Source organism: Grampus griseus, assembly GCF_964374135.1.
Source record: "Grampus griseus genome assembly, chromosome: 10".
Lineage (NCBI taxonomy): Eukaryota > Metazoa > Chordata > Mammalia > Artiodactyla > Delphinidae > Grampus > Grampus griseus.
The window spans coordinates 95,099,937-95,127,588 of record NC_139004.1 but is presented as its reverse complement, the minus strand read 5'-3'; the positions used below and the strand labels follow the sequence as shown (position 1 = coordinate 95,127,588).

General features: G+C 38.9%; 1 protein-coding gene across 2 annotated transcripts in view; it reads right to left on the bottom strand.

Moving 5' to 3' along the window:
- The window catches only part of GRM7 (glutamate metabotropic receptor 7), a gene marked incomplete at both ends in the record, with an annotated part of 839,503 nt that overhangs the window by 271,650 nt on the left and 540,201 nt on the right, over window positions 1–27,652 (bottom strand). For both annotated transcript variants that reach the window (XM_082664306.1, XM_082664305.1), the window contains one exon: window positions 5,880–6,080. In XM_082664306.1, the coding sequence (XP_082520432.1) occupies window positions 5,880–6,080 (201 nt within the window). The remainder of the gene's footprint in view (window positions 1–5,879; window positions 6,081–27,652) is intronic.

Genomic DNA, 27,652 nt, shown 5'->3' with positions numbered 1-27,652 from the left:
CATAGGTTCACTCAGACTCAAGGGGAGGGAATACAGATCTCATCCTCGCTGAAGAAAAGCTAACTTCATGTTTCAAGAAGACCACATGAGATATACCCATCTTTATAAAATATACCCCAACCCAATTTGTTTTCTGGAAAGGAGTAAATCTAGGTACAGACAGGCTTCACATGAAAGACTTCACTACATAACAATTCTCTAAGGTTGTGTATCCAAGACAACAAATTTGTTAAATTGACAAATACTGACATCTGGTTGGATGGGCCAACATCCAACATCAAGATAACTCAAATTTAGGCTCAGGACATTGCATTCATTTGGGATGACATAATTAGCCACCTTTCTGTTGGTGCACAGGGGAGGTTAAGTGATTGCTGAAGATGTAGCAATACTTTTAGAGCATTCTATTATCACTTCCTAAATTGACGCTTTCATAAACGTGAAGGTTGGCGTTATTACGCTGTACTCTACTGGTCTGGAACAGAACTCCCAGGGGTATGGAAAACTCTGTACTGAAGTAACAGAAGAGCACGATTAAGCTTACTGAGACCAAGAAACATCAAGATTTTTCTAAAACATGCAGAAGAGAGAGGCTACAGTTTTCACAATGGACTAGAAAGAAATTTGAGTTCTAGGTCTGTCTCTGTCATTTGCTAGCTGTGGTTGGACAAATATTTTCTCCTCTCTAAAATGTGATCCCTTTATCTAAAAGTCAGGAAACTGAATTAGTAAAAAAATGTCAAGCTTCTTTTCACCCTAATTGTTGCTCACTTAAAGCGACATGAAAGCCACTTAACTAAATCTAACATAGTTTTTTTTTTTTTTTCTGCTTTACAAAACTGTTGAGTCCCACCATTAATGAATGTCACACGGCCCTGGGAGTCTTCTGCCTGCCTGTCCATATGGCAGAAAGAATACCCTTAGGGAAAAGGAGATTATGTTGACAACAGAGAATGACTACAATGATGACAAAGCAAGGGAACGGACTGGCCCTGCCTGTGAGCTCCCACAGAGCCTGTGTTCCAAGATGGAAGAGCGGGAATGTTGTAATAAGCCCTTTCTCTCAGACACTTAATAAAAGTCAAGAGAGCAGGCCATGGGGTTGGGTACCCTAGGTACCAGTTACAGCATCATCAATACATAACTGTGTGGCTTTAGACATCATGATTCTTACGTTCTCTGTGAATCAGTTTATCTGCTAAAAAAAAAAAAGGAAAATAACAGTATCTAAGCCATTTAGTATTATGAATATTAAAGAAGCCAATACACAAAAAGTACTTAGGACAGTTTCTGGCACATAGTAATCATTTGATAAACGTAGGGCCTGTGTCCAATCAGAAGCTCAGCATCTCTGGCTCATCAGTGGTAAGCCCGTCTTAACTAAAGTCTGCAAGCGTTAAATAGAAGAAGAATCAGATGAGAATCACCAAAAATATTCTCAAAATGACTCTTCTTTGTTACTGGCCAAAGAAATGTGATGCTTATCTATGGACCAGCATACAAAGCCCAGAAACTGACCCCAGGATATGTAATGAAATTTATGTGTGCTTTTTCTGGGAAAATTTGTTATATATTTTAGGAGATTCTGTAAGATAAGGAAGAAACTACGAAAAAAGATAATTTGTAGGCGAACCATTTTTGTGGTTGTATTTATAGTCATTTTTGTCTCCATCTTAACTCGGAAACTGTTGGTTCCAAAATCAGATATGGTTCTTCTTCACCCAGATACTAGGTAACTCCTGAATGATTGATACAATATTGTGGGTTTAAGTGGATTATTACTTACAAGCAGAGAAGCAAGATTTTTTAAACCATAACATAATTATCTAAACCAGGAAATTAACATTGATGTAATACTATTTAAAACTAATCCACAAATGTTATTAAAATTCCTCCACTGTCCCATTCGTATCCTTTTTCTGGTTTAAGATCAGTCAATGTTCCCACATTGCATTTAATAGTAATGTCTCCTTAGTTTCTTCTAGTCTGGAACAATTCCTCCATCGGTCGTTCTCACGACCTCAACACTTTTGAAGAGTACTAGCCAGTTATTTTGTAAAATGACCTTCAGTTTGGATGTCTGGTGTTTGTTAACATTAGATGGAGGTCATGTATTTTTGGCAATAAGACCTCAGAAGTGATGTTGTAACCTTCCCAGGGTTATCTTTTTTTTTAAATTAATTAATGTTTTATTGAAGTAGAGCTGATTTACTATTTGTTAGTTTCAGGCATACAGCAAAGTGATTCAGTGACTCACTTTTCAGTATATATATATATATATATATATATATATATATACACACACACACATACACACACACACACACACACAATACTTTTCAGATTATTTTCCCATGTAGGTTATTACAAAATATTGAGTAAAATTCCCTGTGCTATACAGTACGTCCTTGTTGTTTATCTATTTTATATATAGTAGTGCGTATATGTTTCTCCCAAATTCCTAATTTATCCCTCCCCACCACCTTTCCCTTTTGATAACCGTAAGTCTGTTTTCGAAGTCTGTAAGTTCTGTTCTGGAAGTAAGTTCATACGTATCATTTTTTAAGATTCCACGTATAAGTGATATCATATGATATTTGTCTTTGTCTGGCTCACCTCACTTACTGTGATAATCTCTAGATCCATCCATGTTGCTGCAAATGGCATTATTTCATTATTTTTTATGTATTCCATTGTATACATACATATACCACATCATCATCGTCTTCTTCTTTTTTTTCTTTTGGCTGCACTGAGTGGCATGTGGGATATTAGTTCCCGGACCAGGGATCGAACCCATGCCCTGTGAAGTGGAAGCATGGAGTCCTCACCACTGGACTGCCAGGGAATTCCCAACTACATCTTCTTTATTCATTCATCTGTCGATGGACATTTAGGTTACTTCCATGTCTTGGCTATTGTAAATAGTGCTGCTATGAACATAGAGGTGCATGTATCTTTTTGAAATATGGTTTTCTCCAGATATACACCCAGGAGTGGGATATGGTGGCTCTATTTTTAGTTTTTTAAGGAACCTCCATACTGTTCTCCATAGTGGCTGCACTAATTTGCATTCCTAACAACAGTGTAGGAGGGTTCCCTTTCCTCCACACCCTCTCCAGTGTTTATTATTTGTAGACTTTTTGATAACAGCCATTCTGACTGGCGTGAAGTGGTACCTCACTGTAGTTTTGATTTGCATTTCTCTAATAATTAGTAGCATGTGATGTTGTTAAGTCTCATTGCTGGTGACACTAACCTTGACAACTTGGTTAAGTGCTGTCTTCCAGGTTTCTCCACTTCAAAGCTGCTCTTTTCCCCTTTATAATTAATGTGTTCCACGATGAAGGACACTTTGAGGCTATGCAAGTATCTTATTTCTCATCCTGCTTTTAAGCCCAATAATTTTAGCATCCATTGATGATTCTTGCCTGAAACAGTTATTACTGAGGTCTTTGCAAAATGGTGAGTTTTGTATTTCCATCTTTGCCCCATTCCATCGTGCTGTCCCTTCTCTTGCGTTTACGTATCCAAGTCAATTATTTATTTATTAGTATGGACTCATTGATATTTATTATATTCTATGAGCTTAACCCACTGTTGGCCTAGAATTAGCCAGTGGGATCTTCTTCAAGTTGGTTCCTTTGCCCCTTCCACATGGTCCCATCAGTTTTTGAGCACTTTCTTGCTTTGCGGCACAACATTGTTTCAAATTCATCTTCTACCTGCCCTGCTCTGGCCCGAATTGAGAGTTTCACTAGGGAGCCCTAGTTCTTTTCACTGGAGAACGGAATTTATAAATAACATGCGGGCGCAAGTGCAGTCATTTCTACCAGGCTGTCATGGCTCCTAGGCCCTCTCAGTGGACAGAACTAAACAGCAGAGGTTTGTACACACACAAACATACCCATATGCATCTCCCTACCTCCCCATCTGCATGTGTATTAAAAGCCATGAGCCCATGCTTGTATCTTCTGTTCTAATCCAACAGAACAAGTCTTATTTTACCTTTCTCCCATCCTTATTAGTAATTTCTTTCTCTGACTCTCGTTATCCACAATATCTTTTATTAAATCTCAGTCCTCTTATGGACATAAATAATCTTCAGAATTGTGGGGAAAAAAAGGTACTAACTTCCTAGGGATTGTGAAATATCTCTGTACAGCTATTCATGTCTTCAGTCTTATAGTATATAGTCAAATACTGTCTTCCAAAATTATTTGCACTCTTTATCTTTCTTCCTCACTCCCTTCAGTGTGGTTATGTTATTCATATGTAATTTAGTTAGGTTTATTACTGTATTAAATTTTGTATTACCCCGTGCAGTGGTTATTTTTTAATTGAGAAATAATTGACATTCAGGATGGTTAATTTTGTGTGTCAGCTTGACCAGGGATGCCCTGATAGCTGGCAAAACTTTATTTCTGTGTGTATGAGTATGTTCATGAGAGAACTGTTGAACTGAATAAAGAATTGTTGAATCGTTGAACTGAATAAAGCAGGTGACCTTCCCCAATGTGGGCAGGCATCACCCAAGCCCTAGAAAGCCTGAACAGAACCAAAGGCAGAAGAAGGGCAAATTCACTCTCTGCTTGAGTAGAGACACCCATTTTCTCCTGGCTTTCAGAAACAGATCAAGACTTACACCACCAACCCTCTGATCCCAAGGCCTGTACACCTGGACTGAATCACACCGCTGCTTCTATGATTCTCCAGCTTATAGATGGCAGATCATGGGGCATGTCAGTCTCTATAACAGTGTCAGCCAATTCCTAAAATAAATCTCCGGTTGTATTTCCCACTCATCTCTACCCATTTATTTTAGGTAACCAATTACTTTCTGCCCAAGTTTTATGCTTTGAGAAATAAATGTGTAATGTGACATGTGGTTGGTGTGGAAAATTACAACCATTACTTCCATTAACTTGAGTACCTAGAGCAACCGTCCCTTCCTTTTCCTCTTAACCCCTCCCATTCCTGCTTACATTCACCAAGAAAAAACTTGGAAAAAGTCCTTCTATTTTAAGAAAAAGAGGGCAAACCATAACCCCCCCAAATTTATTTATTCATTTGCTCACTCACTACTCATTCATATAATTGATTCAATCATTTGAAACGCTATAATTCACATACTCAAGAGTAAATTGCAATCTGACTACTTAACTTATGAAACACATAATGTCAACACTTAGGATTCCAAAAGAGACTGGAATTGAGACATCTAAATATTTTTAATGAACTCAAGCAAAACAAATCACTTGACCAAGAAACTGGAATTTTGAAATATCTGTGTGGACATATACTGGATGAGTATGAATAGGTTGTTGTATTGCCAAAAGACTTGGATATCACCAAGTTCTGTATCACCCAAAGTTACATCATTGGATATTCTGGTTATCTCGTTTACCATATGTCAGAATATTAGAATTTTGATGTATACAAGGACGTTAACACCATACTGGGCATAATTTGACTTCTTGGATTCAGAAAGTATTGTAACTTGTTATCTTTCAGTGCTTCAATGTCGTTATGAGCACTTGTCATTTTTATATATAGTATTTTAGACATACTAGGGTTGTGTGGCATCCTCTAGATGTTCTTTTCTTTCTTTTTTTTTTTTTTCGGGATGCGGGCCCCTCACTGCTGTGGCCTCTCCCGTTGCGGAGCACAGGCTCCGGACGCGCAGGCTCAGCGGCCATGGCTCACGGGCCCAGTCGCTCCACGGCATGTGGGATCTTCCCGGACTGGGGCACGAACCCGTGTCCCCTGCATCGGCAGGCGGACTCCCAACCACTGCACCACCAGGGAAGCCCTAGATGTTCTTTTCTACAATATAAAGGCCCCGTGTCAGCCTGCAAAATGAAAACATGGAGACTCACCATTGAAATTCACATTGCGGATATACTTCAACAACTTCTTGCCCCCAGCTTGCTCCATCTCTGGACAGACACCCCGGTAGTCAGCACAGAGATCCTTGTTCATGTGATGAAGGGCATGAGCCATTGCGTACACTGCGTCAATCACGAACTGAACTTTACCCTCCTGCTCATAGGTGGAATCTTTTCCAATTCTCTCCTGTCCTGCACATTAAAACAAGAAACACACACAAACATTGGTGTTGAGTAGAATGCCTCAATTTGCATTTACTTTCAAATATGCTTAAAGAAAACAATGCTTTGAGTACAGTCACGCAGGCCACGTATCCATGTTTGGCTACCATGTTCGGTTGCTTTGATAGTTTTTGGAATTTGACTTTGGAGCACATTACACTAACCTTTCTGATGCATTAGATACATTTCAGAAGCAGCACTTCAAAGGATCACAATAAAAGCCCTTGTAATAAGCCAACACACTATTCAAAACATAGTGGCCCCATAGAACCAAGGGATTGCTGTGATCAGAAGCTGGGCTGCCACGTGCTAATCTTCAAAGCTTACTTAGGCTAGAAAGGTGATAGGCCAAAAGAAAATGAGACAAAACTAATGAAATACCACCCCTGAACTCATTACCTTCTTCTATACACCTGCTCTACTTCCTGGGTTGCCTGTCTCAATTGTGCATATTACTGGCAACTCTGATGCTCAGGCTGGAAACCCTGATGTCATTTTTTCATCCTTTCCTGTCTCTTACTCCACCCTCCCACATACATATATCTAACGAAGAGCCAAAACCTCACCTGAAACAGTGAACCGTTTTGGCCACACTACCAATGCCCTATTTACGCTTTTCTCGTCTCCCATCAGGACACAATGCTAGGTGTCTCTCTTCATCTAGTGATTCCTCCACGTTCATTTTTCCAAACCACAGAGCTAATCACTTCACCCCCGTGCTCAGAATTCTTCGGTGGTTCTCCACTGCCCGCAGAATGAAATCCGAAGCCTTTCCCCTGACAGCAGAGGGCGTTCATCGTTTTGTTCCCATCTGCCCAGCAACAGTGAGAACCGGCAGCGATGAAGTGTCCTCCACTGTCTTGGAAGCCTTATATACAGGATTTTTATTTCATCCTCACTTTGTCAGTTAAATATTATTAGTCCTCATTATACAGATGGGAAAGCCGAGCCTTACAGAAATTAAATCACCTTCCGAAGGTCATGTACAGGAAGAGCAGATGACAGCCCAGGTTTATCAGAACCCCAAACCAACATTTCTCTCACTTCATGGGCCCTACCTCACCCTTTTCCTAGAATTTAAAACATATATATTTTTTGCTCCAGACAAGTATGGCTATTTTTCCCGTAAACATCATCAGCTCTAACGTTAATTATCTTCGGTCATTCCCCTTGTTTTGCCAGAAATATCCCTCCTTGCTTTTGCCCATCATAACTTAATTCTGTCCCCGTGGCACAATCCAGTGTTTGCTTACACTTAGCTTCTTGATCAGAATTAAAGATTTTCAAAAAACATTTCAAATCTTTATTATAAAATTATCACTATATTTTAATGCTCTACTAGACTTTCCTTTTCTTTCTTTTTTTTTTTTTTCCTTATATTCCCAGCACTGAACACAGCATTTAATATCTGGTAGATTCTGAACAATACTTGTATTAAATTAGGCATCCGTTAAGTCCATGGTAATACCAGGAACTCTCTTTAGACCTCTTGTCCCTCTATGACAAATAATTAACCACGGATTGAATTTCACTTTCGCAGCAATATTTCCCAGATTGTTTTCTATGACACATTTGTGTAGGAAAGAAACAGTAGGGATCCTACAACCCCTGTCCCTTCTCCTGCAAAACAAAGTGTTCCCGACAGCCACCGTATTAAACGTTATTAGGTTTCTTTACTGAGAGACTGTTTCAGAGTATTTAATATAACATAAAGTATGATTTCCAAGAAGGAAGTTCAGAATTTCCCCAAATTACGTGAATTCATATTTTTTCCTTTTCAGAGCACACATTAATATCTCAAACGGCAGACAGTTCTTTGTTTTGTATGTATCTCATTCAAGTACCAATCAACCTGGTGCTCACCGCTCTTCATTGGGTCTAGGCCTTTTCAGCGTGTCTGGAGTAGGAATCTTTTTTGAAAAAGATAAAATCCATCATGAATCCATACTGCTACTCTGAATTCAAATTCTGGACTACAGGACTTGTACTTAACTCGACACTCCTACTCCTCTACCTCATTTTTTTTTTCAAGAGGAAAATCCTGGTTCTTAATGACACCATTCTAACTATTTATTTGCTTGATTCCATAATACACAAATAACATTCTTAGAATAAATGTCTAACCAACAGTCTAAAAATGTAGTGGAATGAGCAGCCTTGGCATATATGTCTTTTTCAATTCTTACCGGAATATTTTGGTGATTTATTCTGAGAAACGGGATTGCTTTGTTCAAGAGTCAATCTGTATGTGTTTTTGCTAAATATTGGCCAATTCCCCTCTAATGGGTTTGTACCATTTTGTTCTCCCACCAGCAAAGAGAGAGAGTGTTCATTTCCCAACAACTCTGACAACCAAGTATGTCCTCAAGCTTGGATTTCCGTCAGTCAGCTAGGTGACAAATGCTACCACGGTCTATTTTTATTTGCATTTTTCTTACTATAGGGGAGGTTGAACATCTTTGCATATAGTTGAAAGCTACTGTATTTCTTTCCTGCAAACTGCTTTTATAAAAATTTGGTCATTTTCTTCTCTACTTCTAAAAGCTTTTTATTAATTAAGCATAATAAGTCTTGGAGATTAAGTTGCAAATATTTTTCCTAGTTTGTTATTTTTCTTTTACTCACTTTACGTATTTTCCAAATAAAATTATATTAGATTAAAAGATGTTTTTCTACAAAAAATTGTCAATTTATTTTCTTCTTATTGCTCTGGATTTTCAGTCATGGTTTGAAAAAATGCTCCCCCCCCCGGCTACAGAATATTCCATCTGTTTTCTTCTTGTATAATTTTATTTTTTAAACTTAGATATTTCATCCACTTGGAATACATTCTGGTATGCAGTATGAAGAATCAAAATTTTAGCTTTCTCCATATAGCTTCCTAGTTATATGCCAGTTCATCTTTTCTCACTGATTTGAAGTGCTTCCTTTATTATATATTAAGTTTTCCATGCATAATTAGATGTATTTCTGGATTTTTAAAATTTGTTTCACTGTTTGGTTTGTCTATTCGTGGGCCAACAGTACAGCTTCAATTATAAACTCTTTATAACATGTTTTAATAACTGGTAGAGTTAGCCCCTCTCTCACCATAATTGTTCCTTCTTTTTCAAATTCTATGTTGACTTTTGTTTATTTACTCAAATGAGCTTTATTAACTACTAATCTATCTTGAGAAAAGAAAAAAAATACTTGATGTTGAGTTTATGCTGTATTTATTAATCAACTTAGCCAGAACGGAAATTTTTACAAAGGTGAGAATTCCCACGTGTGTCTTTTCATTTGTTCAAGGCTACTGTTGCTTCCTTCAGTAGTGTTTTAAAATTTTTTCTCACATAGGTTTTGAGTGTTTCGTGGAAAGTGAGCCTTGGTATTTCACTTAGTTTTGCTATTATAAATATGGTTTTCTTTGCTAAGTATTTCCTCTGGTTTTTGGTTGCATACATAAAAGTTATTCTTTGTTTTGTTGTGGTTGTTTTATTATTTTTCAACTTTCTATCACAAAAAATTTTAAATACAGAGGAAGGTTGAAAGAGTTTTACAGTGACCTCACCAACTAGATTCTTACATTAACATTTTACTACACTTACATAATAAGGCAATTCATTTTCTAATAATTTTATAACCTGCTACTTTACAAATTTCTCTTATTTTTTAGAGTACTTAAAAAGGCAATCTTGATGGCATTATGACCATTCTAAAATATATACTATGAAACGTGTTCAGACTAGTAATTCAGGAGAGCAGTTTCTAGCCTGCATTCATAAAGACATTCATCTCAGAAAGAATGCCTTGAAAAACAAGTGCAGTATTTTAAACAATAAAATATTTCATTATGTTTGAAACATTATAGGTTTTACCCCTCTCCTGAAGAGTCATCAGGTATGTTAGCTTATTAAGGGCTCTGAGAAACACAGGTACGTTTGTCTTTGGGGCTACCAGGACTTGAAAAATGTAGCCTTACATCAAGAAAATCAGAGCTGGCAAGTTAACAACAACAACAAAAAAGGCTAACTTTATTTCCCCTACTGTTGCAGATGCAACTGCGTGCCAAGGTCAGAGTCTCTGGTTACTCATCTAGCACCCCCACCTCCTCCCCTAACTGAAATCTGCTTCTCTTCAGGTATCTGCAGGCACCAAAGGAGTGAGGGGTTCAGGACCTCTCCTGAGTCTCTCCTCATTTGTCTCAGCCAATCCAGTTTCCTCCTTGGCAAGGGCTGATTTAGAAACAGGCATGGGTTACAGTTCTAGATAATGAGATGAAAGAAAAGAGTTTATTGGGTTCCACATATAAAATGATACAAATGAACTTATTTACAATAGATAGATTGTAAAATAGATCCGCAGACATAGATAACAAACCTATGGTTTCCAAAGGGGAAAGGTGGGGGAGGGATAAGTTAGGAGTTTGGGATTAACAAATACACACTACTGTATATAAAATAGATAAACAAGGACCTACTGTATAGCACAGGGAACTACTCTCAGTATCTTGTAATAACCTATAATGGAAAAAAACCAAAAAGAATGCATGTGTGTGTGTGTGTGTGTGTGTGTGTGTGTGTGTGTAACTGAGTCACTTTGCTGTATACCTGAAACTAACATAACATTGCAAATCAACTATATTTCAATAAAAATTTTCAGAAAAAGTTTATTGGGGAACTCCTGAGAAAGTTTATTTGCTCTTAAAGAGAGATGAACTCAACTGCATCAAAACGATCACACACCCCCAACACACACACACACACACACACACACACTGCATTTACTCTAGTCATTTTGCAGTCCTGAGGCAATTACCCAGCGTACGAATAAGAGCAGAATAAAAACGTGGCAAGGATGTGAAAATACAATCGAGCTGTGGGTTAGCCAAGCCTAGAATTACCCTACTTTTTTTTTTCCCCAAGTGACATACTCAATGGCTTATCCATTTAACTACAGCTTGATACTCAATGTTTTCCAGGTTTACTTGAACACTACACTTCTTATTCATGTACCATTTTATAACATCTCAAGGGACTAGCGTAAGTACACCTTCTTCCCCCCAAAAGTAAGGGGAAAAAAAGCGTAGTTTTAAGCAATATTTTTAACAATGTAGATTGCAATAGAAAAAAAGAAAGCATTTTCAATCAATTCTCGGTTAACAGCTCCTTCTTTCAGGCTTTCTGATGAACTGAGATGTTGTTATATTCTTTTCTTGAATGAAGTTCATCCTTTTCATCACATTTCCCAGGAAAGGGTTTGAGGTTTAGATAAAATAAGGAGAACTCTGAAGCATTAATTATTTTTCTTTTCTCCAGCATGCAAAGAAGTTTTCCTTTTAAAGTCTCCCGATTTTCTGATGTAATGTTATTTTTACCCAAATAGTTCAGTATCTATCTTCAAAACGCACACTCCTTTAAGCTTACGTTGAATAAATTTTCAGCTGCACTACGCAAGAATAATCTACAAGCCCTCTCACGACCAGAGTTTCTAGTGTTCGTTCTGCTGGTGAAGTCTTCTTTCTTTGAAACATCTGCTTGTTTTGCTCATTTTAACTTACTGCTTTCTCAGAATATACACCTTAGTTAATATGCATGAGCAAACTATCAGGGAGAAAAAAAAGGCACAGAAAACGTAAGAAATTACGGATCTGAAATTATTAATATAAACAATCCCACTGCAGTACGAAAACCAAAAGGAAGAGGAGGTTGGGCATAGGCAGGGAAAAAACCAAAGATATTTGCTAGTGCGACCTGAAAAACCTACCCAAATGGTCCTGTAGATTTGAACAACTGGCTCAGTGTTTACCATATGTTTCTATGGGAGTGATAAATTATAATTGGTGTTTTGATTTCACATATTAATTGCAGTTATTTGCATCGGGAAGACCTCTTGGAAGTTATATATGCTCGTGCTGACTGTGCTTTAAATGCTGCATTACACAAATATATTTTATTGAATGTAAAGCCACAAACTTAAAAATTTCTTGAGGCTAAAGTCCTGGGTAGTACTGTATATAATTAACTAAAATACTAATGCTTGGTTATACTGCAAATGATAAACACACTCATAAAAACAGGAAGAGAATATGTCACAGGAGCTCTGAAAATAGAGTCAGGGCATATATAGGTGCTGACAGAACTGCTAGATTCTGGGTAAAAAGGATGCAAGGAAAGCAGGGTGGATATCCTGGAACACTAGAAAGTGTTGCAGGGTTCTAAAAACGCTACAGTTACCAGGCAAGCCTTATTAAAATGCTACCGCAGTCCCTCCCATACTTTATTTAAAAAATAATAATAAATAAACAAATAACTTGGTTTACTGGATAACTTTTTTTCCCCTCATGGGTGTACCTTTTTCTTTTAAGATGAATGTCAATGGTAAAATAAGATTCTGTTTTATGCAAATTTGCTTTTTTTTTTTTTTTTAACAGTGAACACATTCATAGAATCTTGGGGTAACAACCCGTAGCAAGAAATACCAATTGAAGGAAAGTCAGAAGTTCTGCATTGAGACAAAAAGCCTTCACTGCTGCTGTGCCTCTATTTGGAGGTGAGGCTGAATGAACCTAGCAATTGTGAAGAGAACGATGGGCGTCCCTGTCACAGTACGACAGGCAGCCTGCGCTTACTGTGTTCTTCCTGGGCACCAGGTTCTGCGCTAAGCACTTTTCATGGTTTCATGTTAAACCTTCACAACGCTTTCTTGGGTACCATTCCCCATCCCTCTGTTACTTCACTATACCTTATAGACCATCTGCTAAATTGTTCCGTCCACATCTGCACACGGAAAAGCGATGAACCTGGAGTGTTCCCCTTTGTTTCTTTCTATTTTCAACTTTAGTTTAGAGCCACAAATAATCTTAAAGTTCATGTTAGCCATGATTTTTACATCCTCTTACCCCCACCTGAAGGTTTCGCTTGCGTTTCCAGCAAGGAGGAAATGGATGGTTTTGACAACCACCGTCATAGCCTTCCCTGACCTCCCCTTGGGTGGAAAAGTTAATGCCCAGAGAACCTGCCAAAGCGCTGGCAGAGGAACAACAACAGCAGCAAAACAACTGATCCTCCACCTTCGATGACAAAAATGTGACTGTAATTGAACCATTAACATCCTCACGTTCTGCAGTGAACACAGCGAGTCCTATGTTACAGACTCAGAAACAACTCTAGCAAAGGTATTAAAGAGTGTCTAGCCACAAACCCTCACTTCTAACCTTTTTCCATGCAGGATGCTTCCCAGAAGACTATTTAATCATCACAGCTGAGTTTTCTTCTACTCTTCTGTTTTCGATTTCCAGATAGGTGCAGGTAAAGATACATGCAGTGAGTCAAGGTGTGTGGGACAGGAGTAGGCTTTGCACAGTGCACACAGGGCACCAGATTGGAAGCAAGGAATGTTTTAGCCCCAAGTTTCACACCTCCCCCAACGTGTGGAAGGTGTTCTGAGAGACTGAGCTAAGGGCTTTATTTCCAAGAGCAGTCTGTTGTAGATAACGCCAGCCCGTTGAGCAAAGGTGAGAACAGGGCTTCTGAAACTCACACAAGAAACCTTGCTGTACCAAGCAAGAACAAGACGGGGTTTCTTAAACAAGTGCATGGATACAGTTTCCATTTCTCACCTAGATTTCTTCTCTTCTGATTTCTTAAGCTAAATTTCTGTTTATATAGTGTTGGTTGCTTCTTCAATGCAAACGGTAAAATCACTAGTGAAGCAATCGCTCCGGACATGACTTCAAGATTAAGAGAAAAGATACTGCTACAGATGCCTGGTCTCGCAACCCATCCCTCAGCAGGAGCCCCTCCATTAATGAGGGTCTGCCCCTCTGAAATTCTGTTTATGGCATTCCAGGAATTGTATTTAGGTTGAACTTTCAGGATAGGGGGGTGGAGAGAGGGAGGGGGAGAGATGGAGGGGAAGAAACCAAAGAAGGAAGGAAGGGAGGGAGGGAGGAAGGAGACAAGAACAGAAAGAAAGGAGAAAAGAGTAAGAAAGATCAACCTGAACCTGACCAAGCTTTTGGATATATTAACTAATTTACATATAGCTGATTCATTTTGCCATACAACAGAAATACAACATTGTAAAGCAACTACAATAAAAATTAATTAGAAAACCTAATTTATAGGAAGTAGAGAAAATAAAGAAACATGTAAATCAACATTGCAGAGATGCAGAAAACAAAGTCCAAATGTAAAAAATTCTACAGAAGTAGTAATAAACTGTTTTCTTCAACACATAAGTAGCAAAAGTTAAAAAAAGTGGAGAGAAACATTTTAAAATTTTTAAAAAGACTTAAGAGATATATCAAACAGATGTGGCATATGGACTTGGTTTAGATCCACCTGTAAACAAATCAATGATATCAAGACATTTATGACAGAAGGGAGAGACCACGGGATGACGATGGGGAACTACTGCTTTGTTGGTTTGTGTGTGTGTGTGTGTGTGTGTGTGTGTGTGTTTCTTATATATTTTTAAGAGTAGTTATCTCTTAGAGAACATACTGAAATATTAAAAAAATCAAATGTCTGGGTTTACTTTGAAACGGCCAGAGGTGAGAGAGAAACATTCGGGGTACACGTGAACATAAATTGGCTATATATTGACTATTGTTAAGGTTGTGTGATGGATACATGGTGACTTATTCCACTCTTCTCTCTGCTTTTTGTGTTTGTTTGAAAGATCACATGATGTCTGTAAAAATAAAAAGGAGAGAAGGAGGAGAAATAAGAAGGGGATGGATAAGGAGATGGGAAGAGGAGAGGGAGGGGGAAAAAGAACAAAAAGAAGAGTATTGGGTTGAAGAATAGGGGAAATAGGCAGGGAGGAAACAGAGGAGTTGAACTCAGCTGCCTGTAAGGGACACAGTACATGCCAGACACCCAACTAGAACCAAGGGACACAGATATGAACACAAAACGCTCTCATGCATGTTCTCACTGTTCACAGCTCCACTCAGATGCTTCTGCCTAAACGCTGTTTCCACCTCTCATCTCAGGGCTGCGAGTATGACTCTGCTCCGCAGGTATTTAGGAAACGGCACACGTAGTACAGACGCTATGGCATATGGGCGGGGTCATCTGACTCCCGGGGTCCCAAGTCACTTCCTGGAAGCAAAGTAAGCATGTCGTGGGGAGGGAATGATTTCATCTCACTGCCATGATGCCCCTTTGCCTTGTGAGATGCAGAGAAAAGGCATAAGGGAGTTGATCCCACTACAGGGTTTGAAAGGACTTAGCAGAATCATCAGCCCAATGACAGTATAAATAAAAAGAAAAAGCCACGGTTTAACTCCATTTGGGTTCTGTATCCAGGGCTGGTGACTATAAATAAAAAGGAAAAATACGCATATATGTATGTTGAACTCCCTAGAGGCAAGACTGGGTCCTAAACATTGCTATATACCCAGAACCCAAAGATGAGTGAATATCCTGGAAGAAAAGGGAAATAATGAGCAAGTAGCTTTTGTAAAAAGGTAGAAAAGAAAGATTATAATCCTTCAGCCGGGAGAGCTGAGGGCTGACATGGAGCATTTAATTCAGGTGGCCAAATGACCCCAGACAAACGTGGAGAGGAAACAGTAGCACCCCGAACGCCGACGTTCGGGATCCTTTTTCTTAAACGGGGTTCTTAGGTGCCTAAAGACTCTACTTATCACTGTTTTCAGTTAAGTTATTCAAGTGCCGATGATAAAAACATTCTGTTAGCTCTTTTTTCAAGGTAAGATTAATTTTACACTCAATTTTATACCTATGTACACATACCTTACAACATATACTTTTGACCATTGAGTCATGATCATCAGAAGTGAAATAGTTTTCTTCCTGCTGAACCCTAACAATATTCATAACAGAAATAAAGTCGATACAATTCTCGACTCAGAGGTTCTGAAGGCTCTGAGCTTCTTAGGAATGTCACATTCCATCTGTATTTAAAAAAAGAGTAGAACAGATAACCCGACAAGGAAAAAACCTTAACCAGGTGCTAACCAGAAACCTAAAACTGACATTTCAACAGTCAGAACACACTGGATGATTTGACTGAGGAGCTACTAGCCACATCCATGCTACCCCTGGAAGGAAATTAATTAAGTAGTATTGGATGAAACCCTTTTGGAGACTGGTAAAGAGGAGGTTCTTGATACAAAGTCTAGAAATCCAGACTTAGTTTAAAACACATGTAAGCCAGGACGATTTAATGGGAAAAAGCCCTTCAAAATCTCTGTATTTTGAAACCAGTGTGATGGTACCTCCATCGCTCCTATAATCAGGGCAACCATTTCAAGAGCCACGAGCATGCAGACTCGTATCAGACAAACCTGGGTTGAAATTTTGCCTCTGCATTCATTGTACCTGTGACTAAATGGGAGCTATACAACCCTTTACCAAACCACTTGAACACGTTCAAGTTGCCTGGTATTCATAGAGGGCTGTGATGAACAACAGCAACAATAGCTAACATTCATTCAGTAGTTTCTATTCTCCAAAAACTATTCTAAGCACCTACATACATCATCTATTTCTCATAATCACCCTAGGATGAACATACGGTTATTATTATTGCCATTTACCGGTAAGGAAACTGAAAGTTTATTTAAATAACTTACCCCCAAAGTTACACAGACAGCAAGTGGCTAGTCAAGAGTTGAATCCAGTTGTCTGACTTTCAATTCAAAGTGTGACTATCTTTTTATGGTGATATATTCTGCATTTAGGAAAATGCTACGTCATAAATGAACTGCTCAATCAGTATTGACAAACACAAAGCAATACATAGAACGTTTTTATCACTCTGGAAAGTTATCTTGTGCCCCTTCACAATGAACCCTTCTCCCTCCACTATCAAGCAATCATTGATCTGTAATCTAACGTAAGTTACTTTTGCCTATTCTAGAAATTCATATAAATAGGACCATACAAAATGTACTTTTCTCTGTCTGCTTTCTCTCACTCAGAAAAATATTTTTGAGATTTATTCAGTTTGTGGCATGTATCAAAATCTCATTCTTTTTTATTGCTAAGTATCATTCCACTGAATGGATAGATTAGAGTTTAATTATCCATTTTCCTTTTGATGGACATCCGGGATATGTCTAGTTTGGGGCTTCTCAACACCTATGGAGGGTCTGTGATTTCACCCGATGTGTAAGAGTTTAGCCTGTCATGGTTCTGTGGACACTGGCTGAAGATGTGAGACCCCTGGTTCAGAGCCAGGTACAGCAGGCAGCACAAACATAATGTTTGCTCAGAGCCCCCTCCTTACCACCCCCTTCCTCAAGTCCAAGGTGGTGAAAGAGAGCAGTCCAGGTAGATGGTGCACACACAATGGGTTTACATTAGAACTTTCAAACTCTGAGCTCAGGGAGACTGAATCTTGTATAAAGGATTTCAAGCGAAGCTACCTGACCTTGGTTCCAGAGGGAGATATTACCTTTATTACACTGGCTAGTAAACAAACCATCCCTATGCTTCTTGACGATATGCTATCTGTATCTTCCAAGGCCAATGACTATATAATAATACCTTGAAAAGCTAATCAGTGCACCTGCTCTCAATATAGCAAAGGACGCCAATAGAGGATTGTCCCCCAATAGGGCAAGTATGAATAAAGCTGCTGTGAACATTTCTTCACAAGGCTTTTATGGATATGTGTTTTTATTTCTCCTGAGTAAATACTTAGGAATAAGAGTTGCTATATTATAGGCTCATGCATGTTTAACTTTTAAAGAAGTTGCCATGTTCCAAAGCAGTTGCACCATTTTATTCTAATATCAATGTATAAAAATGCAGGTCTCTCCATATCCTCTCCAATATTTGATGTTATCAATCTTTTCCATTTTATCCATGTGTATTAGAACCTCACTGTGGTTTAATTTGCATTTCTCTGATGAATAATGATGATTTTCGTTTTTTTCATGTGCCTATTGACCATTTGTATTAGACCTAGTAGTTTCCCTTGGCAAGCATCTTAGAAGTTCAGCATCCCAGGCTATGCAAATTCTCTACCAGAGTAGTACAAAAGTCCATGAGGCCACAGGGTTAATGCCTGAATGATGGTCAAATTATATTATTTATTTTAAGAAGGGGGTGTAGCCAAGATGGTGAAGTAGGAAGACCCTGAGCTCACTTCCTCCCATTAGCACATTAAAATTATAACTATTTACAGAGCAACTATCAATAAGAACAATCTGAGGGCTAGAAGAAAAGATTTTCCGCAACTAAAGATATAAAGAAGGAATCAAGGGACTTCCCTGGTGGCGCAGTAGTTAAGAATCCACCTGCCAGTGCAGGGGACACGGGTTCGAGCCCTGGTCCGGGGAAGATGCCACATGCCGTGGAGCAACTAATCCCATGTGCCACAACTACTGAGCCTGCACTCTAGAGCCCGTGAGCCACAACTACTGAGCCCGTGCACCACAGCTACTGAAGCCCGCGTACCTAGAGCCCGTGCTCCACAACAAGAGAAGCCAGCGCAATGAGAAGCTTGCACACCGCAACAAAGAGTAGCCCCTGCTTGCTGCAGCTAGAGAAAGCCTGCGTGCAGCAATGAAGACCCAACACAGACAAAAAGATATATTAATTAATTAATTAAATTTAAAAAAAAAGAAGGAATCACAATGAGACAGGTAGTAGGGGTGGAGACATGGTATAGTCAAGACCCACACCCATCTGTAGGTGGCCAACGAATGGGAGGATAATTGTAATTGCAGAAATTTTCCACAAGAAGTAATGGGTCTGAGACCCACATTGAGCTCCCCAGTCTGGGGTCCTGTACCAGGAGGACAAGCCCCCGGAACACATGGCTTTGAAGGTCAATGGGGCTTGCGTATGGGAGAGCCAGAGGACTACAGGAAACAAGAGACTCTGCTCTTAAGGGGGATGCACAAAATCTCACACACTCCAGGACTTGGCACAGCGGCAGCAATCTGAAGGAAGCCTGGGTCAGAACCACTTACTAATTCTGGAGAGCCACCTGGAGAGGCAGGAGGTAAATTGGACTCCCACAGGGAAACATGCTAGCAAGAGCCATTCTGGGGAGATCCTTCTCCCATGAGGGCACTGATGCTGCAATTGCCATTTTGGAATCCTACCGTCTAGGCTATTCGTGCTGGAGGCTTACTTGCCCACCAGCTGGTAGGTACCAGTCCCAGGATTCACCAGGCCAAGCAGCCAGCAGTGTGGGGACTTGGCCCCACCAACCAGTGGGCCAATAGCAGTCCCAGGAGCCCGGACCTCACTGCTAGCCACCCTGGGACACAGGCCACCAATGGCCTGAACCAGCCCTGGGACTCCCCAGGCCACACAGTCATTTGCAGTGGGACCCAGTCTCATCCACCAGCAGGTCAGCAGCCTCCACATGAAGCAGTTCCTGGCAGCCAACCAGGTCAGGGCCAGCCCTGCCTACCAGCATACCAATGGTAGTCAGCCCTGACACAACAGAAAGGTCCACCCAGCCTACACAGGGGGGCACCCTTAGAGCTCTGGTGACTATAGGGGAATGTGCTACTGGGTCCCACAGAACATCTCCTACATGAGGCAACCTAGCCTTACACCTAAAGGATCTAGGAAAAACAACAAACAAAACCTAAAGTTAGTAGAAGGAAAGAAATAATAAAGGTTAGAGCAGGAAGAAAGGAAATACATATTTAAAAAACCAATGAGACTAAGAGCTGGATTTTTTAAAAGGTCAAATTGATAAACCTTTGACCATACTCATTAGGAAAAAGAGAGGCAGGGCCCAAGTAAATAAAATTAGAAACAAAAGAGAAGTTAAAACTGACACCACAGAAATACAAAGATCATAAGCAATTGCTAAGAACAATTATATGCCAATAAAAGCAACAACCTAGAAGAAATGGAAAAATTCCTAGAAATATACAATCTCCCATGGCTGAATCCGGAAGAAATAGAAAATATGAAGAGACCAATTACCAGCAATAAAAATGAATCAATAATTTAAAAAAACCTCCCGAAAAACAAATGTCCAGGAGTGAACTTCACAGTTGAGTTCTACCGAACATTTAAAGAAGCTTTAACACCTAATCTTCTCAAACTTTTCCAAAACATTAAAGAAGAAGAAATGCTTCTGAACTCATTCTATGAGGCAAGTGTCACCCAGATACCAAAACCAGACAAAGACATCACACAGAAAAAAGAAATTTACAGACCAATATCACTGATGAACAGAGATGCAAAACTCCTTAAGAAAATGTTAGCAAACCAAATTCAACGGTGTATTACAAGGATCATAAACCATGCGCAAGTGGGATTTATCCCAGTGATGCACAGATGGTTCAATATCCACAGGTCAATCAATGTCATACACCCCATTAAGAAACTGAAGAATAAAAATCATCTGATCATCTCAATAGATGTGGAAAGAGCTTTTGACAAAATTCATCATCTATTTATGATAAAAATTTTTTCAACAAAGTGGGTATAGAGGGAACATATCTCAACATAATAAAGGCCGTTTATGATAAACCCACAGCTAACATCATGCTCAATGGTGAAAAGTTGAAAGCATTTCCTATAAGATCAGCAAAAAGACAAGGATGCTTACTCTCACCTCTTTTGTTAACACAGAATTAGAAATCCTAACCACAGCAATCAGATTAAAAATAATAATAGTAATAATAATAGAAAGAAGTAAAAGGAATTCAAAGTGGAAGGGAATAAGTAAAACTGTCACACTTTGCAGATGACATGATACATAGAAAATCCTAAAGATGCCAACAAAAGCTATTAGAACTAATTAATACATTCAGTAAAACTGCAGGATACAAAATTAGTATAAAGAAGTGTGTTATGCTTCTATACATTAACAATGAGCTATGACAGAGAAAAATTAAGAAAACAATCCATTTACAATTGCATCAAATTGAATAAAACACCTAGGAATAAATCTAACCAGGGAGGCAAATGACCTGTACTAGGAAATCTATGACACTGATGAAAGAAACTGAAGATGACATAAACAAATGGAAAGATATACCATGCTAATGGAATGGAAAAATTAATATTGTGAAAGTGATCATACTATCCAAGGCAATCTACATAATCAGTGCAATTTCCATCAAAATGGCAATAGCATTTTTCACACAACTAGAAGAAATAATTCTAAAATTTCTATCAAAACACAAAAGACCCCAAATAGCCAAAGCTATCTTGAAAAAGAAAAACACAGCTGGAGGTATCACACACTCTGATTTCAAACTATACTGCAAAGCTACAGTAATTAAAACAGTATGATACTGGCACAAAAACATACCCATAGATCAGTGGAACAAAAGAGAGAGTCCACAAATAAACCCATGCTTATATAGGCAATTAATCTACAACAAAAAAGGCAAGAATATACAATGCAAGAAAAATAAACTTCTCTATAAATGATGTTGGGAAAACTGGACAGCTACACGCAAAAGAATCAAACTGGACTACTCTCTTACACCATATACAAAACTAAACTCAAAATAGGTTAAACTCTTGAATGTAAGATCTGAAACCAGAAAACTCGTAGAATAAAACATTGGCAATATGCTAACTCTTCCACATTGGTTTTAGCAACATTTTTTGGATATACCTCTTCAGGCACATGAAACAACAAAAATAAAGAAATGAGGCTACATCAAACTCTAAACCTGTTTTGCACAGTGAAGGAAGCTATTTTAAAAAAAGGCCGTCTACTGAATGGAAGAAGATATTTGCAAATAGTATATCTGATAAGGGGTTAATATTCAAAATAAAGAACTCATAAAACTCAACATCAAAAACAAACAACCTGATTAAAAAATGGGCAGAGGACCTGAATAGACATTTTTCCATAAAGACATACAGATGGCCAACAGACTCATGAAAAGATGCTCAACCTCACTAATCATACGAGAAATGCAAATCACAGCACAATGAGGTATCACCTTACACCTATCAGAATGGTTATCAAAAGACAACAAATGATAAGTATTGACAAGGATGTACAGAAAAGGGAATCCTAGTATACTGGGTGGGAATGGAAATTGGCACAGCTACACTGCAGTCTTTTTTTTTTTTTTTTTTTTTTTTTTTACAATAGCCAAGATATGGAAGCAACCTAAGTGTCCATCAACAGATAAATGAATAAAGAAGATGTGATACATACACACACAGACAAAGACAACACACCCAATGGAATGTTACTTAGCCATAAACATGAGTGAAATCTTATAGATGGACCTACAAGGTATTATACTAAGTGAAGTAAATCAGATAGAGCAAGATGAATACCATATGATATCACTTATATGTGGAATCTAAAAAACAACTGAACAAACAACTAAACAGAAACAGACTCAGATACAGATCCCAAACGCGTGGTTGCCAGAGGTGAGAGGGGTGGGGGGACGGCTGAAATAGGTGAGGGAGGTTAAGAGGTACAAACTTCCAATTACAAAATAAATGGGCATTAGGGGTGACATCTACAACCTGAGGAATAGAGTCAAGAGCACTGTGGTAACTTCATATGGTGACAGATAGTAACTAGACGTCTCAGGGGGATCATTTTGCAACGTACACAAATATCAACTCATTATGCACCTGGAACTAACGTAGTGCTGCAGGCCCACTATAATTCAATTTCTACATATATGTATAGGATTCATTTTTGAATTATCATATAAACTGCAGCCATTAAATGATACTTTGCAAGACCACGGCAACCCAAGTTCTAAACGTAGTTGACCCTTTGCCACTTCATACATCTTGTAAGGAGTCACTTAGAACAGAAGGTCTCTTTGGTGGTTTCTAAATGAGCTCACGGAAGCAGCTCGTAAGTTGTTTAAATCGTATTCTCCTAAGGTCATAAACTTTTTATAGGAAAAAGTTATGTGTAGTTCTTTTGTTTTTGTTTTTGTTTTCAGTGTGATGTTAATCCTTTCATGCCAGGCGGGGCCGCTTCCATGAGTCACTGCTTTCAACAGTAAAGCAAAATGCTCTGGTTCGAATCCCAACGCTGCTAGACACTAGCCAAGTGACTGTGGGAAAGCCACTCATCAGACCGCTGTGAACTTTGCTTTTATCTTTCCATTCGGGCGACTATAAATATTATCAGCTCTGCCAACTCTGCTGAGTTGTAGGGATGATCAAATGACACAGGGGACGTTAAAACAATCGAAAGACTCTAAAGTGCATCTCATAAAAAAGATAAATCAGTAACCAAACACACGGAAAAAATATTTCACCTTGCGAGTTTTCTAAGAAGTGCAAATCAAAAGAAAGGTAACATTTTAGTAGTTTTGCCAGTGGCTGAATAAATTAGTGCAGTCCTTTCAGAAAACAGTTTGACAGTACATTTCAATTCTCCGGAAAAAAATGTCTACTCTGAATCTGTAATGATAAAAATAGGTAATGTGTATTTTACTATTGCTTCTCTAACGCTCCCTGTATGTCAGGCATTGTACTAAGCGCTATACTTGGACAGGTGGCCTTGAGCAATGAGGGGACTAGGGATGCCAACTCTTCACACAGTTGAAAATCCGCGTGTAATTTACAGTCGGCCCTCTGCATCCGTGGTTCCTTGTCATCCTGGATTCAACCAGCTACGCATCATATAGTACCCTAGTGTTTACTACTGAAAAAAATCTCCGTAGAAGTGGATCCACGTAGTTCAAACACATGTTGTGCGAGGGTCAACTGTATAAGCTTACTTAGTGCTTCTCCTCAAAACACAAAACTGTCTTTGGTTATTATTAGCATCTACATTTTACAAATTAGGAAAGAGGGCACAGAGCTGCAAGGTCATTTGTGCTAGGCTTCATAGCTAGTATGGGGCAGGAAGCACAATTAAATTTAAGGTGATTTGGTTTCAAAGTCCTCACTCTTTACTCCTCCATTTAATAACTTCTGGAAGTTCATCCTCAGAAAGTAACCCAAAATAAGGAAAGATCAGGAGGTCTTAAGATATTTCTGCATGTGTTTTGTATATACTTGCCAATTTTGGAAGTGATATAAGTAAAGATTCAGCAAGTGATAGCAAATAAAATCTTTCGACTACTACATACCGCTTAAAATAACCAAGAAAACTAACAAGTACAGTACTTATGATCCACAAAATTAAAAAAAAATTAAAAGATGTCTCAATTTCTTATTATCTCCATGTTAGGGTTATAAGATTGACAGAATTTTTGGTTCTGCCCATGGTAGCATTCTAAGGGTCCTCAAGAACTATAAAAGTGGTATGCAGAGGTCTCTTTCTTATGAATGGCAAGATCAGGGTCAGGAATCCCAGTGACATCATCCCAAATTCTTTCTTTCCATGAGTGCTAATGAATAGGACAGAGCCAATGAGATAGAATTCACTATTTTAATAGAAGTTTACACACTCTGGTGTCAAAATCAGAAGAAAGTTAGACAGAGGTGAACAATCAGATACGCTGCCCCCAGAGAAGGGAAGTAAGGTTTTAGAGGAGCACATGCTCGGAGTTTATTACATTGCAAACTTTCTCCATCAGAGGACTGAAACCCCTTTCAAGGACAATGGCTTTTCCTTTGGCCATGTCCTTCCCCTACTTATGGGTAGGAAAGCAACTCAATGATTTAAAGGTAGACAGATATACACTCCCTCCGTTGGCCAAATCAATAGAAGACAAACCTAGAGCCCAGAGCTCCTTCCGGACACCCAAGCTTAGAGCAGACATCCAAACAACAACAACAACAACAACAGCAGAAGCCTGTGGTCACACACGTCACTTTTCTTTTCTTAGGTGCCACAGCGGTGGTTGGTGCTGTATTCTGAATGTTGTGGCATCATTACACCAAATTTGCTATGAGGTGTCTACCCAGGAGGGCAGCTTAGAATGGAAGAAACAAATAGTGACAAAAGGTTTTTGAGGTGGCCAGATCTGGGTATGGATTCTTTCTGACTGAGTGACCATGAGCGCGAGGTGGAATTGGGCTCCCTAAGCCTTGGCTGCCACTTCCTGCTTGGGCAACGTGTACCTTCCCCTGCTTCCATTTTCTCATTTATAAAACAGTGAAAAAAAAAAAAAAACCCAGCTATTTCAGAGGGTGTGGTAAGGATTAAAAGAATTAAGATTTGTTTCATTTTCCTCAACTAAAAACTGAGGATAAGGAAAAGACAGTCTCTTCAGCAAGCGGTGTTGGAAAAGCTGGACAGCCACACGTAAATCAATGAAGTTAGAACATATCCTCACCATACACAAAAATAAACTCAAAATAGCTTAAGGACTTGAATATAGACACGGCACCATAAAACTCCTAGAAGAGAACATAGGCAAAACAAAATTTCTGTCTCTGACAGAAATCGTACCACTGTTTTCTTAGGTCAGTCTCCCAAAGCAATAGAAATAAAGGCACAAATAAACAAATGGGACCTAATCAAACTTACAAGCTTCTGTACAGCAAAGGAAACCATCAACAAAATGAAAAGACAACCTGCATACTGGGAGAAAATATTTGCAAATGATGCAACCGACAAGGGCTTAATTTCCAAAGTATACGAACAGCTCATACAACTCAATAACAAAAAAACAACCCAATCGTAAAATGGGCAGAAGACCTAAATAGACATTTTCTCAACGAAGACATACAGATGGCCAACAGGCACATGAAAAGATGCTCATCCTCGCTAATCATTAGAGAAATGCAAATCACAACTACAATGAGGTATCACCTCACACCAGTCAGAATGGCCATTAAAAAAGTCTACAAACAACAAATGCTGGAGAGGGTGTGGAGAAAAGGGAACCCTCTTGCACTGCTGGTGGGAATGTAAATTGATACAGCCACTATGGAGAAGAGTATGGAGGTTCCTCAAAAAACTAAAAATAGAGTTGCCCTACGAGCCAGCCATCCCACTCCTGGGCCTATACCCTGACGAAACTCCATTCGAAAAGATACAAGCACCTTTATGTTCATAGCAACACTATTTACAATAGCCAAGACATGCAAACAACCTAAATGTTCATCGACAGATGAATGGATAAAGAAGATGTGGTGTGTGTGTATGTGTACATATATTTGCTGTACAGCAGAAAGGAACACAATGCTGTAAAAGCAACTATACTTCAATAAAATTTTAACAAATAACATAAAATCGATAACCAACAAGGACCTACTGTAGAGCACAAGGAACTGTACTCAATATTTTGTAATGACCTACAAGGGAAAAGAATATATGTATTGAGGATCATTATCATTTACGTCAAGTGCTTAATCTGGTAGCTAGCACATGGCAAGCATTCAGTAAATATTAATTATTATAATTACTTTTGAAAAGACTCTCAGAATGAAAACCTTAAGTGTAAAACTTGCAAAAAGCTAAAGTTTTTGTTCGTTTAGATGTGTATTTGTGGACTTTTTTGCAGGATGAGAGACAGTCATTTAAGTAAGTACCTAATAAGCACTGACTATTTTATAATTTTTATTACTAAGGTTTTGGCCTTGGATCTAATTTCTTCCTCATAGCATGCAAAATGCAGCAATTCTTCAGTTATGAGAATAACAATAATCAACAGAGGGAAGGATATGGTCAAAGTTGGGAGGCTGATGCATTCCTTAGTCCTCTGTTCCTGTGATACTTTTAAAAGGCAGGAAGGGCTTATATATTACAGTTTATTGGATTTGCGGGGTTTCACATTTTTACTTAAAATGGAGAACTTGTCAACTCAAATAAATGCAGATCTTGCTATTTTCTTTCAGGGTCTTGTAGATGTCAACATAATGGACTTATGAAACATTTAACACGTGCATTGCAATAAATCCTACAAAACCCCTGATTCAATCCGTTTGCCCAGGCTGATTGTCCAAATGAGAGATTCTGCTTTGGTGCTTGTGAAGGGCAGCCAGCTGGGCTCCCCAGGAAAACATAGGCACGTACGACCTGCCCCTCCTCTCCCAACTTGATCAACTGCATTGATATATTTTGTGCAGATTTTTGTTTTATGCGTGGCAAGTAAAATTAATTCCTCAACAACTACTTCTGAAACTTCTACTCTATGCCTGACCCCAGCTGGGACTGGGGATACAAAAAAAGGCATAAACAAAAAAGTGAATGCCTGGTTTCACCGAGCTTGCGGCTGAGTACAGATGGAACATCATGTACAAAGGCCCTGTGATAGCAAGAATCCAGGTGTCTTTACAAAACTAAAGGCAAGTCAGAGCTGCAGCAGAATGAGACGGGGCCCTGCCACAGGGGGCCCTAGAGACCGTGCTGAGAGCTTGCCTTCTTCTTATGAACAATGTATGGACACTGAGATGCCTTAAATATTGGGGGTAGCAGGATTAGTCTTGCAAAAATTGCTAAAAATAGCACCAATTTAGGTTTTGAGCCGTTCTTCAAATTCAATAGCACTTCTGCAATCTCAAAACTTGTTCAAGGAAAGAGAAAATCTGTTGACATACAGTCCACGCCGGAGGCATGATTTATGTGGGCACGTTAACAGCCAGGCTGACAGATACTTGAAGTCCCATAACTATTTGTCCTAATGATTTTTGTACACTTGTATCCACAGAAGAATTGCTTTGGATTAGCTCTTGGCATAGTTTTCTTTTGAGTTGTCCATG